The sequence below is a fragment of the Chrysemys picta genome, chromosome 6, assembly GCF_011386835.1.
Source record: "Chrysemys picta bellii isolate R12L10 chromosome 6, ASM1138683v2, whole genome shotgun sequence".
Lineage (NCBI taxonomy): Eukaryota > Metazoa > Chordata > Testudines > Emydidae > Chrysemys > Chrysemys picta.
The window spans coordinates 64,232,019-64,250,017 of NC_088796.1; the positions used below are offsets into that span (position 1 = coordinate 64,232,019).

A 17,999-nucleotide genomic window follows, 5' to 3' on the forward strand; every position below is an offset into this window, starting at 1 on the left:
TTTAAATGTAGAAAAGTAGTTGTTGTTATTGAGGAATGGTCCAGAAAGTCAATATTTATTTCTTTATTTCAAATCAGGATTGGCTACTCTAATTAGCAGATTAAAACTCATTCCCTTCAGGTTTCTATGACAGCAAAAACAATAAAAGCATATTTGTTTTACTTGTGTTGTGGTCTCTGTGATATTGATTGTGTTTAGTCTCGCTAATGTGGAAAGGCAGATAATACAGCATGTGAAGAGTATCTGTTATGTATGCATGGCAGCCATTTGTGTGTGTGAGATGTAGCAGCACAGACTGCCTTTATGTTGCAAACAGCCAGCTTGCTGTTTCCAAATACATTTTCCTTACAAACATAAATTATTCATCATCCATTTGATTTTTATTTGCAATTTAAAATATGAGCATGGAATGCCTTCTGCTCACATACAGTTCAAATATAGTGCAATAATCGCTAAATACAGGATTTAATATTTAATAGAAGACCAGAGATATGGACTTCTAGTATTAAGTGTTGCTACTTGCTTTTAAATGAAATACAGCCACAGTTATTGGCAAGAGAGGCAGGGAGGAAAGGTTGAGGAATGTTCACTAATATGGCCCTGATTTTCTTCTCCCATATACAAGTGTAAATCAGGAAGAGCACCATTAAAGACTGTGAAGTTCAACTGGTACTAGTGTATGAAAAATCAGGCCATGTGACCAAGAAGCACGTATTTTCCTGCAAAATAAATTCTCTAGGTCCAGAAGGTTAAGAAATATGATTTTGAAAAGAGAAATGTTAGAGTAAGTTCCCTTCCATTTTAATTGATTGAGTGGGTGAATGTCAGTGAACTGAATAAAATGCTGACTTGCTGCACCATTTAGTGTGAGTCCTGATTACAGAAAGAAGTAGCAACTTGTTTTCAGTATTGCTGTGGCATTAATATTTTTGGTTGCAAGTATAGGGTTTGGTTGGTTAGTTCATTTTGGGGTTTTGTTTGGCTGTTCGCTTTTTTGGGAGGGTGGGCGGGGAGGTTACTTTGTACAGTTGACCTGCCTGCAAGTTTTTGAAACAAGAGAAGCAAAATTGAAATGTTTTCTTTAAATATTTTAAAATCAAAGTTTATTTTCCCTTTTAAATCTATACAACACTGTTTATTCACAGAAATTCTGGACTACAAGGAAGTTATCAGCGCCATCTTTTGGCAAAAGAGTGGTTATAATAAAGTGAAAAATCTTTAATCCCACATTGACTCTCTGGAAGGGAAAGTATTTATGCACACTAACATGAAATATTGTGTGGATTCTCAGTAGCAGATTTCAATTTGGAAAGAAGCAACTAGATACATTGGATGCAAAATTATTTTAATTCTTTTATTTATATAGTTTAAAAAAAAATAATAATGGTACCATCCTATGCTGTGGCTGCAAATGAAGATACTGCAAAAATAAAACAAAAATCACACTAAACTTCACATGCTTAGTTGCCAGTTCCTGTTGTCAAGTACGTAACTCAGATAAACTTGAAACACTTAAGGTTTCTTAGCACTATATCCACTTTCTCTTAGTTGTATTTGTTTAATAGTATTGATATTTAGTATTAGTTTAACTTCAAGTTTTTAAGTTTTAATTTCAGTAATATTTTACTTCTGCCTTTTTTATATCTATATCTCAATATTTTTCTTACCTGAATTGGTAAATAATCTGTGTGTGTGTGAGACACACACATCATTACATTTTTCTTCAACTAATATCGCTATGAGTGCTCCATATCAGGACGTCTGCATACCCCTGTGCGCTTTCTCAGAGATTTTTGTGGGCAGTGTCTGCAGGTCCATGCCTGCGCCCTAGACACCCTTGTGCTCTGCTACAAGTGAATGAAGGGAGGGGGCAGACACACTGCCACTCCAGTTTCCGTCTCAGCCACCTGCAACTTGAGACAGAGTGTCACAGTGTACGTTAGGTAGCATGCTGTATAGCTAGTTATCTCAATCTATTTTTTTATTTTCTTTTGTAGTTTCTTTATTTTTTGTTATTTAGCACAATTTGTGCTGGGGGTGGGGGAGGTCTTCCCTTCCCTTCCTCATTTACTGGGCCTTTGTTTTTTTTTCTCAGGCCTTGAGCCACAGCCTCAAGCACCAGTTATGCCCAAAACCGCAGGCTTCAAACCCTGCCAGACCTGCCGTAGGTTTTCCCCTGCAGCAACAGACATTCAAGCTGCCTCCGAGAGACTCATGTCCTCTCCAGGTTTTAAAAGCAGACCTAAGAAATTAAGGGAGGACAGACTAAAACTCTTGTTGATGGAGTGCTCTCTGAGGCCTGGGGGTCTGATTCACACTCCTTGTTGCTTGGATCTGGTTGCTCAGAGAGTCTCAGCAACCATCTCTGCCACAACAGTAAACAAACAGAACCACCCAGACCTTCAAAGAAGAAAAGACCCCATTCTCCTGGGACAAGAGAAGGGGAAAGTCACCCCTTCAGCGGGTCTCAGGAGACTTCATGTCCCGATATGGGCTCCCATTACCTTTGGACCATGGCACCGGCTAAGACCACCACACCATGCACCAAGAAGAACCAACAACCTAGAGTGGTCTTTGAAACTCAAGGACTCCAAAGCCCAGCTGAAGTAGTCACTGATACTGTCTTCTGTAGCCAAGCCTGAAGGGCACACCAATTGCACTTTGGTAGCCCTGACATACTGACTCCGATGCGGTCCCTATCCAAAGTCACCATTACCATTACCAGAGTCACCATTATCCAGAGCCTGAATCACCATTACTGAGGGGTACCAAGAGACTCTCCATAAGTATTAACTAGCCTCCCAGAGCTACTTACCCTCCAATACTACCATCTTCAACGGTACTCATCCTCTGGTACCAACATGATCACCAGTCCCATGCAAAGTTCTGTAAGGTACAGAGAGGTATTTCCAGCTGGTACTGACACAACATCCTCTGGTAAAGTCTCACTAGCCAACCAACCATTGACCTCCATTACCAGTACAATGACAGGACCTTCATTGGACCGCTGTACTGACTTGACCACTGGTACCAGCACCACTTGAACCTTTGATAGATATAGTGATGACCTCTCATCCAATTCTGAGGTCTATACAAGATTCCTCCACATTATAGCTTCCCTGTGGAGGAAACTCCCAGCAGGAGATTCACCCAGCAACCTTGGCAAGAACAACTTTGGGGCCCTGCCCTCATTCTTCATGCCCCACCACAGTGGGTTTATTGCAGTCCCTTATGACAAACAGTTTTACAAGGTCCCATCTCATAAGAGGACATGTCAGGAGCAACAGCCGCCACGCTTGGGTTCTGCTCCCCAGGAGGATCTTACAGCGGAGCAAGACCCAGATGAGAGAGAAGAAACACCACCTTCCCACAGATGATCCTCCTCACCACGTGAGACTGGCATGCCTCCCCCACCATCTTATGTTGATGATGCCATGGCCTTTCAAAACTTTATGAAATGAATACTAGTGGCCCTACATATTCCGTTGGAGGGTATACAGGAAACCCAACATTCCCTGTTGTACATCCTTCATACATCTCCTCAAGGTAAAATCACCTTGCCCATCAATGATGCTCTCCTGGCCCCAGCACATATGGTGTGGCAAACTCCAGCTGCTATACCGCCTGCCTGTAAACAGGCTGACAAAACAATATTACATTCCACCCAACGGCTTGGAGTATTATTTTCTCCCACCCTACACCCAACTTCCTGGTTGTCGAGGCCATTAACGAAACAAACAAGCAATGGGCTAAAACAACTGAACCTTCTGGGCCTCAAAAACTATTCCTCGGTCTCTTTGCAATTCAGAGTAGCCAATTAACAAGCCCTGATAGCAAAATACGATTTTACAAACTATTCAAAATTTTTAATTTTTATTGAACACCTCCCTCAGTATTAGAGGGAACAATTTAAAACCCTCAGAACAGAAGGCTAGACAATTGCCAAGGTGTTTCTCCAGGCTTCACTCGATGCTGCTGATACTGCTGCATGTTCCATGGCTACAGTAATAGTCATGCCCCAAGCTTTTTGGTTGCAGTCCTCTGGCCTCCCTTGAGAAGTACAAAATACCATTCAGAACCTTCCCTTCAAAGGGCCCAGATTGTTTAGTGATGCCACAGATGGATCCCTTCATTCTCTGACTCTTGGGTGACACTATGATCTCTGGGCATCTATACACTTTGCAACAGAGAAAATACAGTAGATTGCAGATGACTCAGCAGTCTCGCCCGGTCCACTGTCAGCCCATAAGGTGGCTAAACTGGCTAGGAAGAAACCCAGGTTCACTAAGAAAGGGCCATCCATCCTCTGGCGTGACCACTGAGTCAGTGACTGCCTCAAAACAACCATTTTGTCCCATTGGTTGAGGGTCCCAAACTCTCTCCAGCTCCAGTTTCTATGCTGCACTATCCCCCATCCACCCTTATGGGGATCACCTCTCCCATATTCTACCTTCCTGGGAGCTCTCCACCTGAGACAGGTGGATCCTGGAGATAATTCCACAGGTTACTCCATCCAATTCAGCTTCTTTCTGTGGCCCCACCCTTTCCCTCTTCAGGCATCCTTCTCGCAAGAGTCTCTTGAGGCAGGAGGTGCTTCTCTGGACCCAGGAGATTGGTTTGTCTCCCTCAACTGTCCCAATGCTTATCATATCACTATGCAACCTTCTCACGGAAGTTTCCTTTGTTTTGTGGTAGGCAGATACCACTACCCATATCACATCCTACCCTTCAGCTGCTGCATTGCCCCAAGGGTCTGTACCAGAGTGCTCTCAGCCACCATGGCCCATTTTCACCAGATATAAATTATTGTCTTTCACTAGCTGAATGATTGGCTCCTGAAAGGTCACTCACTTCTCAAGGTATGGGCAGCAACCAGCATGGACCTATTTCTGTTTCACTCTCTGGGCCTCCTCGTCAATGCTGAAAAGTCTCCTTTCACACCCCTCAACTAATAGACTTCATTGTGGCCACTCTGGACCCCATCACCACCAGAGTATACTTGCCCACGGACAGATTTGCCACAATGTCCAGCCTCATTTCAACAATGCAACAGAACCCACAAACCACAGCAAGCACTTGCCTTCCTTAGGAAGATTACAGTCTCGGTGTCCTCAAGCCTGGCTGAGAACTATCTGTACCCTCAACAAGCACAATCTATCCAAGCAGGTGTCTGTACGTTGGAGGGTTCTTGATTCTTTAAATTGGTGGAGGCGCCACAAAATGTTTGCATGGAAGTTTTGTTCGTGAAGCCTCCTCTGACAAGGATCATTGCTACAGATGCCTCCCTGATCTGATGGGGTGCACATGTCCGAAACTTCACAGTTCACAGCAAATGGACTTCTCAGGAGTCAATCCACCATATCAACATGTTAGAGCTTGAAGCAGTTTGTTATGCTTGCCAGCACTTGCTACCCTACATCAGGGATCACTCAGTCAGAATGATACTAGACAACCAAGCAGCAAAGTATTATGAATCGACAAGGAGGAGCAAGATCCAAGTCCTTATGTGCCAAATCCATAAAACTATGGAGTTGGTGCATATCGCACAGCATACAGATATCAATGGTTTGTCTGCCAGGACTACAGAACACAGTGGAAGACTACTTCAGCAGGCATTTCCACATCAGCCACAAGTGGGAGCTGTACAACAAGGTATTCTAAGAGGTATGTCTTACCTGGGATCATCCATAGATAGATCTCTTTGCAACTCCATCCAATACGTTTCTGCTCGAGGGGAGGATGCGGCCACAACTCAATAGGAGATGCCCCAGTCATTCTTTGGCCTTGTGTACTGCTATATAAAGGCTTTCATGAAACCTTCAGTCCTCAAGAAAAACAAGAAAAAAAATAGTAGCCAAGTGTAGTTCCCAGAGGTGGTTTGCGTGTCTCTGCAACTACCTCTCCACCTTCCCCTGAGCAAATATCCTCACCAGGAGTTGTGATCCATCACCCAGCCCAATCTCCTGACATTTCACTTCAAGGCATGGCTACTGAATGGCTTTCTGATATAGAACAGGTCTGTCCCCAGCGGTGCTTAAAAGTAGAAAACCCACAACAAGAAAAAACTTACCTGCAGAAGTGGAAATACTTCCATATTTGGTGCAGCCACCCATCTACATCTCCTCTAGAGTCTTATCTGATACACATTCTCAATTTACCTGCTGAATTTAAAAACCACAGGCTTATCACTGAGCTCCATTAAGGTTCACCTAGCTGCTATCACAGCTTTTACCCCATCAAAGGGTTTTCAGTCTTCATCTACCCAACCACTAAGAGATTTGTCAAAGGCCTGTTCAACCTCTTCTCATTTTATCAAGAAGCCAACTCCACCATGAAACTTCAACTTGGTCCTCAATGCGCTGAGGAAATCCACCTTTTAAGAACTGTCCTCTCCTTATCTTATCCCTTAAGACCTCCTCCTTCATAGCCATCACTTCAGCCAGGAGGGTAGGGGAGTTTGGAGCTTTGACTGACCACCGTACACAGTGTTCTGCTGCAGTAAGATGATGCTACATCCACACCCTTGGTTCTTACCTACAGTTATTTCAGAATTCCACATTAATCAGGAATTCACCCATCGATGTTTTATCCTAAGCCCCACTCATAGAGAGGAGAAAGGAGCCTAAGAAGAGCTCTCACCTTTTACCTCAACAGGTAGGACTTGATGTAGGCTTTTCATCTCAGTTGCAGAACAAAAGAAAGGACATCTGATTTCCAGCCAAAGGCAGTACAAATGGGTTGCAGAATACACCTTAATCCGTTAAGAAGCCTCAGGCGTTCACTCTCTTCCCTCCAGAGTGACCGTTCATCCACTGGAGCTCAATCTACCTCTGTTACTCTGCAGAAAAACAGGCCTATCTCAGACATCTGGTCTTTGATGCACACATTTTCCCAATACTGCACTCTCTTGCCTGCTTCCAGATCTGATGCAGCTTTCAGTGGTGCTGTTCAATGATCCGTACTGAATCCACCTGCTCAGTGCCCCCCTCTTCTGTATTTGAGATACTACTTGGGAATCTCCTGATGTGGAGCACCCATAGGGACTCTACGCAAAAAAGGAGAAGTCGCTTACCTTGTACATTAACTGGAATTCTTCTAGATGTATCCCTGTGGGTGCACTGTCCTTTCCCACTGCCTCAGAGTCTTTCTCTGGACTTTCATGGTTGAGAAGGAACTGTAGTGGTGGTGAGCCCATCCACTCCCTAATTACCTTCATTGGGGTATCTAGGGCACAGGCGTGGACCCACAGACACTGCTGATTTAAAAAAAAAAATCCAATCAAAAATGTGCAGGTGTGTGCAGATGCTGACTTGGAGCACCCATAAGAACTTCAGTTACATTTCACTCTCCATCTTGAGTGTGCAGCATTTACTCACACAAATATTCCGATTAAATTCAATAGTTATTTTACATCTATAGTTATTTTACATCTGCTGCTGGAATACTGTGTCAAGTTGTGGTGCCCAAACTTCAAGAAAAATGTTGCTAAATTGGAGAGGGTTCAAAAAGGAGTCACAAGAATGATTAAAGGATTAGAAACCTGCCTTATATTGATGGACTCAAAGAGCTCAATTTATTTAACTTAACAAAGAGAAGGTTAAGAAGTGACATAATTACAGTCCATAGATATCTACAGGGGGAACAAATATTTAATAATGGGCTCTTCAGTCTAGCAGAGAAGGTATAACATGTTTCAGTGGTTGGAAGTTGAAGCTAGACAAATTCAGACAGGAAATAAGGCTTAAACTTCTTACAGTGATAGTAGTTAACCATTGGAACAATTTACCAAGGGGTTGTTGTGGATTCTGCATCACTGACCATTTTTAAATGCAATTAATTATTTTTTCTAAAATATGAGCTATAGTTATTTTGGGAAAATTTTATGTCCTGTGTTATATGGGAGGTCAGACTAGATGATCATACTGGTCACTTTCAGCCTTGGAATCTATGAATCTCTCTGCATTATCTAAAACTGCATCTATCTTGTTGTGTCATGGATAGAGATATGGTGGTTGATATAGCTGGGTCCTGAACCATCCATGGCTTTGAAGATTATACCTAGGACCCTGAACTGGTAAAACAAGTAGATTTGGAGCTGAGCTAATGGAGTCTGCAGAGTACAGGGTGATGTGCTCACAATGGCTTTACACCACTGAGAAGCTGGCTGCCATGTTCTGTGCAAGCCAGAGAAGTTGTATTGTTTCCAACATTGGTCTTGGATACAATGAATTGCTATCTGCAAGTGAAGAATACCTCGATCACTCTGACTTGGATCCTCCTCTGAGATGAAGTAAAGTGTCGCCTAGCAAATGGAAGGTGGAAGACAAAACCAGGCTCCAAAATATTTGTCCTTGACTCTTAAATTGTTGATTCTTGCAAATATGATTAAATTTATTTTCTTAGTGCCATGTCAAAAACTGTGCTGAATGAGAGATCTAATCCCTATATAACATATTTGTTCTTTCTTGTTTCTCCACACTCAAGTTGTAAAAGTCTCTCATCCCATCTACTCAGACCTTTTAACAGTGGCTTATCACTTGTGCTTATGCAGAGAGAGACCTAGAGGTGAACACATCAACTTAAGCCCAGTTATAACATGATTTGGCTCTGTCCACATGGGCTGGCCAAACTGTGTTATAATCTAGTTCAGTAATCTTATGTGTAGTTACTTATTTCCATACTATTTTCATTTTCCTCTGCTATGCTAAACTTCTTTTGATTTTGATTACGTGAAAGTGCACCAAAAGAACAAGGTTTTTGGGGAAAAGAAATGAAATCAAGATGTGACTATGACTGAGCAATAGATCTTGCTGAGAGTGCAGGAGACAGGTATGGGTGGGGCCTTCTTCACCTTGAGCTCCCTCAGGCTCAATTTAATGACACTACCAGTGGAAAAAAGTGTGAGAAGGAAAAGAAGAGCTAAGGGGACACCTCACTCTACCCTGCAAAAGAAAAAAAAGGGGGGGGGGGAAGAGTTTTATGTTTCATTTTTTTATTTTCCTTCCTCATTCTGCTGTTCTCAGTGGCCTAGTCTGCAGAACAGAGTTCTGGTTTCAGCTGCCCGAGGGGAAACTATACCATGCAGAAAATAAGAGAGGAAAATTAACTCAAGCCCTTTGGGGAAAGAGGAGCCTCCCCTGTCATCTCCCTTTGCCCTCCCCTTCTCCCTATAGAAAATATTTTTAAGCAAGAAAAACTCCTACGCGAAAAAATGAGTGGCAATTCTCTGTTTGTTCATGTGTACAGAAACTTTTCCAGCACACCATGAAGTGTTGCTTTGTGGATATTTGCCGTTAAGGTATTTTTTTTTAATATAATGCTGCCTCATTAAACTTTTTACCATTTTCCTGTATTGCCATAGAGGAAAAAATCCAGCTGTAATATTTTGTAATGGGGTGATCTTTCCCTTCAAAATTACGCAAGAAGGAACTGATCAAATGACTTTAGAGCTTATATTTAAAAGTGGGTATTTACAATAACATATTTTGATTTAATATCTGCGCTACTGCAAATAAAATTAAATGTAAACTATGGCAAACCATTGCCCTGTGGATCTGTTCTTGTATGTTCTAATGGTTCTTCTTTTTCAGAAGCCATGCAATAGATATTGTTTCACAGATCTGATTGTTTCGTTTTACAAGTGACTTACTTTTTCCTTTCATAAAAATAAAAAGACTTGAATTTTAAAAACACACTCCTCTAGAGAAGCAGATGTCATACAGAAATACAATTTACTTTCATATTGCAAATATTGTTTGGTGTTCAGTATTGTTTATTTGTCTACAGACACACAGATATCGTGCAATAGGAAAATAAATTGTATTTCTGTATGACATCTGCTTCTCTAGAGGAATATGTTTTTAAAATTCAAGTCTTCCTATTTGTATGAGAGGGAAAAAGTAAGTCACTTGTAAAATGAGACAATCACATCTGTGAAACAATATCTATTGCATGGCTTCTGAAAAAGATGGGATGGACAATATAAGATCCAAATGATGGTTTAATGCTAGATCTTGGGACATAAGGATTTCAGAGGCGAGTCTAAATTATTTTAGTTTGGCCAAGAAGTCCCTGGCTTCACTTAATTTCATTGCTTGAAGAACAAGGTGGAACAGCCCTCTCAAAAAAAGTCTTCAGTACTGAAATCATTTTGTTACTGCAGAAAATTTGAGGTAAAAGCAAAAAAACAAAAAACAAAAAAAAAACAAACAAAAAAAATTAAACCACAAACAAAATTGGCCAAAGCCAGTATTTTTTTAATTTTCCTAGTTTCATATTTCTTTTTCTCTTTTGGTACAAACAAGGAGACTGACTCAAATTAGTAGAATGGCTCTCTTGTTATATTACTATGCTTTTGATATATGGTGTCAAAATCAGATATGGGTTATATAAAAATTGCCAGATATTTATGTCCACAGAAGTAAAGTGGGTCATGAGATAAATGAGGACAGATATTCCCTTCTTCCCTATCCCACCCCACCTTTTTTTAGGTCTTTTCAGATACTTCATAATAATATCTAGCTCTTTTTGTCAATAAATTACTTGTGACTACATAATATGTGATCTCAGGCTATGCAGACTATACATAGTAAAGGAGGTGATTGACTTCCAAAAGCACATAAGTAAATCCTGAAAGGTACTGCTAGTTTGTTTGGGCCACATCATTGTTTTTCTTTTGTGCTGCTTACTTCTTCCCTCCCTGTGTTTTTTATAGAACATTTTTGTTCTGAAAAACATGATAGGCTTGCCCTGCTTGCTCTCAGTCGCCCACTTTTGATACCATTCTAATTAAAATTAAACTGGAAAACATTAAAAGTATTTTCGAAAAATGCCAAACTAATGTGTTGTTAATAGAATTATCTCTAAACTATATATGCTGATTATTCGAGATAGCAATTTTTTATATATTTTATTCATTCTTTCAGTGTACTAGGAACATATACAATTGATAATAAAACAATATTCTGTGTGTATATATATATAAAATATGCTATTAAGATGAAGAAGAGAATAAAATCAAAGGCGGGTGCTCAATTTTTCTGTCATTTTTCATAGCTCAGGATGCTACTGCTTGTGCATGATATATATTTATCATAAGAAAGTTACTGCTTGGAATTAAATGGCAATACATTTAATAGAAATATTGCATGTGAGGAAATATGCATGTCCTTCTATCATAAATCAGTGGATTTTCTACCAATTTCATATTTTCACATAAATATGCTGCATGAATTTCTTTTTTAGATTTCCACATAGAAGAGGCTGTGGACTGGCCTGGAGTAAACCTCAAACTAGGCCAGGTTTCTGGGTTGGCCCTGGACCCTAAAAATAACCTGGTTATTTTCCACAGGGGTGATCATGTGTGGGATAGAAAGTAAGTGGATGTTCTATCAAGTAGTATGTTTAAATAGTTGACTATGCTGTTTGTTCAACATGTTTTCTTTAGAAAGGGAATAGACATAGAATGTTCCTGCTTACAATAGTTAAATATGGGGAGAGTGAATGGTTAGATGGCATAGCTTTGAGTCTCCAGAGTTACTAGAACTTTAGAACAGTAAGAGAAGGCTAGTGTGTCACGTAGTGCTTCCCCAAAACAAATTTGATCCACTAATTTGACAAAACGTCAATGTTTTTGTGCTCCCATAAAACTTCTGACTCTGAAAATTGCTATTTCTCCACTGCTTGGGGTTTAAGGGAGAAATAAAATGAGATCCCAAAAGTAAGAGCAACTTATTTGTAGCAAAATATCTGAGAAATTAAAAAAAATAAAAAGTAAACCACTATTTTGGTATTACATACCATAAAGTTAGTTCCTCCTGCTATCCTGTAACAAGTAGTCAATACCAGGGCCGCTGCGGGGGGAAGGCAAGAGGGGCAATTTGTCCTGGGCCCCGCAGGGGCCCTGCGAACCCTGGCCCAGCGGCGGTCTGGGTCTTCGGCCGCAGGTACTTCAGTGCTACCGAAGACATGGAACGACTGAAGGGCCCCCCGCTGCTAAAATGCCGCCAAAGACCCGGACCGCCACCAGGTGAGTACAAGCGCCGCAGCTCCCCCGCTTTGCCCCAGACCCCCTGAATCCTCTGGGCGGGCCTGGTCAATACACTGGATGGAATTTTCCAAAGTGTCTGAGTGACTGACTTTCAGTAGGACTGGTGCTGATGAGTTACTTAAGCACTTTTGAAAATCCCACCCACTGTCTTTCAAGCCAAATTCTACCCCTGAATAAGCAGTCGTGACATGGGGCTGATGTTGAAATCAATTTAAGTGTGCAGCTGAGAACAGAATTTAGCCTGTAGAAGTATGTATTTTACAGTTGATAGCACTGATAATAGTGCACAAACAAGGTAAACAAAATGCAGTCATGGTGGCTGGTGTCTCTTAGAAATATTAGGAGGCAGCAATCAGTTTGCTGCATTGAAAAAGACTAATTTGTTATGAAAAGTAGTTTTATTCAGACTTCTAAGGAGGGTTTCACTGATAATTAAGGTTAAGATTTTGTCACCGTTATTTTTAGTAAAGTCATGGACAGACCGGGGGCAATAAACAAAAATTCACAAAAGCCTGCGACCTGTCCGTGATTTTACTAAGAATTGGGAGGGGAGGAACTGAAGTCTAAGCTCTGCCACCCAGTAAGGGGGGGCTCCAGCCTCTGCCGCATCTGTAGTGGCTGAAACTTCCAGCCTCAGCTGTGGGGGGCTGACAGCCTCCGATGTAGCCACAAGGGCTGATGTCTTCATTGCAGTAATGGGGGCTGAAGAAGAAGTCATGGAGGTTAGTTAAAGTCAGGGAATCCGTGACCTCCGTGACTAAATCATATCCGTACTGATAATGAAGAAGTAAATGGTGTTTGTGTATATGGCTGCTCTGTCTTGTTTCAGAAAATATATTAATATATTTTGTTGTTTGAAGGGATATGTAACTATCTCTTTTTTGTATTTATATATTAAAATTGTATGGATAAATTCTAAAACATTCAGGAAGAAGAAAGAAACACAGCATCTCTACTAAACATGGCTTACTGTATCTTATGAGTAACCTGTTCTACATATACATAAACATGACACTTAGGAGTATGTTTGTTTCAACCTTTGTGGTGAAATTTAGTTTTATCATAATTAGTAGTCACTCTAAAAGGTTGTACTTTTTGATAGATTATTTTACAGCCTTCTTTGGTTGAGAAAGCTGTCTCTTATCCCTGTAATGAAAACAGTACATTTGATTATAGCTTTTAGCCAATCGACTACTATGATGGATAAGATATAAATCTTTTAAGTCTCTCGTGCAGTATATCAAAGTGATCTTTCTATCTGAAGTTTATATAAACATGGACTATGTGATTTGAAAGGGTGACGCATATATAGATTGTGTTATTCAGGCTTCAACTGAGAGCTTGTATTGAAGTGATTCTTTTCATCTCCCTTCCCACACATGCACATAAATGCTGTTTTTTGTGTCATTGAAGAAAAAGTTGAATCAAAAACATTTCAAAATAATTGGCAGTTATTGTTACTGTGTGACTCCTATCATCATTTGTCACTTCTGAAATTTGTGTTCTGAGAGTTTGGCAATTGTGATATATACACTCCGAGTCCAGAACACACAACTGGAAACTGAGCCTACCAATGATGATCATGAGTGTCTGGTATATGTATGGACCGGTTTTAAAATTCCCGTTCAGCTTTTGAAGACATGTTTCTGTCAGAAAATAATTTCTGCCCCATGTAGCGTATTCATTATATTGGATGCTGCCCATTCTAAGTGTGGTCAGCCTTAACAATGGAGATGGAAGAGGGAACTGGGAAGGAAACATGCAGTTAGATGTGCCTGGTGGAGGAAACATGGAGAAGAAACAAAACAGGAAAACACACACAATTCAATATCAGTCTTAACTAAGTTAATGTTTATGATTGGCTGCCAATATGCAAAGCCATTAATTGAATATAATAACCTTCATCAAATCATAAATTTGATGAATTCCTGGCCTTGGGGTTCAATCCATGTTCACTGATCGAGTGCTTCACCAGCATACTATATAGAAAGAAGCAAACACAAATGTGCAGTGCTTTAGCACTGCACAAATGGTTTCAATGTATTATTAATATGTGCTATAAAAAGTAGGCTCCTCAGACAGCAAAATGCAGCTGAGTGAAAGGTCTGTATGGCTTATAATGCAAACTCAGTCTGCTTTAGAACACTAAACTAGGCAGTTTAATATTGTTGTACAATGCTAACCCCTATAATCCAGGGTTAGTTTATAAATTGCTGTGTTCCTTCAGTGAATTTGAGGTGATTTTACATTTTTTCTTAATGAATCAAATACCCTGTCTGTGCGATCACTACAGAACAGCTTTTTCTGTTTTATAAAGCATGTGCTATTCAAAGTGAAAAGATTAGAACTGTTTAGTCAGTTATGTAACTGATCAAGTGAGTGTCTACAGTTTTATGATGAAAAAGGCAGTCTGGTTCTGTGATTTATAAAATATGTAATACAGGATTTAAATCAGATTTTTCAACTGTAAGTCTGCTGTGGTCTGAATGCCTCTCAAAGCTGCATTCCTAATTAGCAAAGGCTAGAAATATGAAGTTAAAATGCTGTGCGAAGTGTTACAACTAATCAGAGAGTGACGTCTGGAGCTATGCTTTCTAGGGCAGTGGAAATCAGGTGTTCTGCAAAGGTGGCTTGTCTGCTTTCTGATGGAGTAGATGCCTGATTCGTCATAGTATTAGGGCTTGTCTGTATGAACATTAGTTTGTAGCAAGCTGAGATGTAATGCTATCCTACACTAATTATCTGTGTGGACTCTGTTACCATCATTAAAAGTTCCCTAGGCGCTTTGAGCTATTCCTGTTTCAAAGAAGGGGTAGATCAAAATGCACTACAGAACTTGTAATGCATGGCAGCAGGATCTACCCAGGTATTCAGTGCACGACAGACTACTGTGGGAGTAGCTGTACACGCCAGTTTACCACAAACTAAGTGTTTGTAGAGACAAGCCCTTTGCACTTCCCAATAGTGGATTTTTTTAATCAGCATTATCAGCAACATCGCTAGCAAAGGAGGTGGTGTTGTAATTATGGAAATACGTGAAGGGTGGAATTAGAGCCACCAGCATAACATGGAGGACTCCAGATGTCCTCTGATCCTAGATCAGCATGCTTGCCAGCAAAATCAGTCTATTGAGAGTAAACAAAGAGTTTACTAGCATGATATTAAATATCATGCCTCATGGGTTTGATTTTAGTCCTAGTATTAGTCAGCATGATCCATATTTCTGTTTCCTCCCTCCCTCCCCCCCAATAATTTAAACAGAAGAAAGTCAAACCTCGGTGGTTCCATGATCACATAATATATTAGGCCTGAGCTTTTTTTAGAGACAGCAAAGTCCATTTGTCAGATGCAGGAGCTAACAACAGGCTCCATGGCTTTAACAAATGGATTAGGCAGGAAATAGCTACCAGGCAGTGTGGATGGGGGTGTAGGCTCAGGCAGATGTACCCTGAGTTATTGGTTGTATGGTGGGAGTCCTGAACATCGCATTGGACCCGGTTAAATCCCTGGTAAGAGAGAATAGGAGACAGGACACATAATGCCCCTCCCAGTGTTAAATAAAGTTGCAGCCTGCTGCTTAAATCCATCCCATGTATCTGTCATTCATTTGCCTGTGTCTTGATCAATGACTGAATAGTAATTACCCTGCATCCATACACAGGGTTTTAGCTCCTAAGTTTAGAATGAAAGAAAAGAGGAATGTTCTAGAAACTGCCACCCTGTGCATCATTGTTCATAAGAAAAGAAAGGGATTTATTGGTACCTTTCAGAAAATAAAACCGAGATGATGATATAACAAGTAGTGTCAGGTCATAGCATGATGTACATTTTAATATAACCCTAAAGATTTTCTAATTGTGGTTTGTGCATAAACTTAATAAACAAATCAACCAACTAATCAATGGATGTGAGACAGATCTGAGTAGTCTATCACTTTCCCAAATAGAAAACTGTGGACAGATAACTTCCCCATAACATTAAATATTTATACTGCTCATGCTGTAATGTATAGAGTATTAATAGTTTTATTCACAGCCATGTCCGAAGCTTTGTAAAGTACCTTCCTTTTTACCAAAATGTATTGATCACAATTGGATTGAACTCAGTAGGGACTAAGAAACTGCTTTAAAAAAAAAAGTAGTAGTAATTCAAGTATGTTCAAACATTTTAGTCAAAAATTAAATTATATTTTTTACACCTAATTAGATTAAAATTTTGATTCAAAGAATTCCACTTATATACACATACCATTAGTGCTTAGCTTCCTTGAATGCGAAGCACTTATTGAAATCAATTTATGGACAGAGATACATACACTAATACTTCCTTCTTGGTTAAGCATGTGGAAATTTGACCTTGTGGCTCATACTATGCCTTCTGTGAATATAAGAAATCTTAGCTCCCTAAATTTTGGGTTAAAAGTTGAGATGGCAGAACTAAATCTTGCTTGTTCTTGAATTTACTTGCTGTACACTTATAGTTGTTTTGGGGGTGCAGTTGTAGGAAAGGGGACACGTACATAGTATGACATGCTTTTCTACCAAACATTTTCTGCAAAGTAGAAAAAGAAAGTAGAAAGTAGGTGTTATTGTAATAAACACCGGCGAGAATATTAAAGTGCATAGGAAATTTACATAAATTAACATAGTTTAACAATTCAGGTTTAAGACTTTCTTGGCAACTATCTTCATGAGTACTCCTAGAGGCATGAAACAACAAAAATTCTCTGTCATTACAAAAAAAATAAAAAGTGAAGTTGAAATTCACTTTTTTAACAATGATTGAAAATACAGGATTGTCTTTGTTGTATCTGCTCATGTTGATTACACACATTCACTGTCACTGGGCATGACATCCATGAGAAGAGCTGCCATCCAAAAGGCTTCAGTGGTAATACAGAAGTATAAGAAGATACACAAAAACCTACAAAATTTAGGTGTTTTCCCTTATTAGTCTACAAAGTTCTGCTATAAGTCATGTATCTTTCTTGTGAACTGAAACTTCTAACATATTCACTTCGTATTTCAATATATCTTTATAGCTCATTTGACAGTAGCTTTGTTTATCAACAAAGAGGACTTGGACCAATTGAACAGAACACAATTCTTGTAATAGACCCAAGTAATGCAGAAGTTCTTGATTCCACAGGCAAAAATCTGTAAGTTGTATTTACTTTTATTAATAAAACTTTTATATTTTTGTATACTACATTTCATCCTGAAGAATTTAATCCATATATTTGTTTATTCTGAGACTTATGTCACATTTCATCTCTTTCACATCTGGGTTCATTTATAACAACATTAAAAAATCAACCAGTATTGCCAACAGCGGACAACGAATGAAAACCAACTTTGCCATTGCCTCCCTCCACTCCCTAACAATCAATACTCTTCATCTACTGACCCAAATTAACAAAAATTTGTATGGAGAAAACATGTCTGGCACAGCATCGTAAAGGCTGCCCTTGTTGGCAAAAGAGATTGAATGTGAGGACCAGCGCTAAGGGCCCTTTACCAAGAAAGTCCAGCTGCCCATGACTTCAACCTTGTATACTGACAACAAGAGCATTCCAGCTGTCTGCAGCAATGGAGCATAGAAGTATCTTAGGATCTTAGATAGTAGTAGTGGCATAGGGCTTTGTAGACGATGAGCAAAATCTTGAATTGCTCTTGGGAAAAATTAGATATTAACATAGATAATAGACTGATCATGGATTATAACAGTATCTGCCACATCACTTTCTTTTTTTAAACACAGTTCTTTTAAATTTATGTTTGCAGATTTTATTTACCACATGGCTTGAGTATAGATAAAGATGGTAACTACTGGGTCACTGATGTAGCTCTCCATCAGGTATGTGTAATGCTTTTCTAGAAGTACTGTTTGGGATCTCATTACTTTTATTTTGTTAAAGGCTTGATAAAATTATTACGTTGTGGCTGTTAAG

The 17,999-nt window shown here is 39.7% G+C and overlaps 1 protein-coding gene and 1 long non-coding RNA gene across 18 annotated transcripts in view; one reads left to right on the plus strand and one right to left on the minus strand.

The window, feature by feature from the left end:
- The window catches only part of PAM (peptidylglycine alpha-amidating monooxygenase), a 236,942-nt gene that overhangs the window by 197,023 nt on the left and 21,920 nt on the right, over positions 1-17,999 (plus strand). For all 17 annotated transcript variants that reach the window (XM_005303795.4, XM_042840416.2, XM_005303797.4 and 14 more), the window contains 3 exons: positions 11,245-11,374; positions 17,091-17,207; positions 17,833-17,905. In XM_005303795.4, coding sequence (XP_005303852.2) covers positions 11,245-11,374; positions 17,091-17,207; positions 17,833-17,905 — 320 coding nt within the window. The remainder of the gene's footprint in view (positions 1-11,244; positions 11,375-17,090; positions 17,208-17,832; positions 17,906-17,999) is intronic.
- Positions 5,688-6,779, minus strand: LOC112058937 (uncharacterized). The gene is made up of 3 exons (XR_010588812.1): positions 6,640-6,779; positions 6,071-6,161; positions 5,688-5,825 (listed from the first exon to the last, which is right to left on the minus strand). It is a non-coding gene; the product is annotated as an uncharacterized LOC112058937 (long non-coding RNA).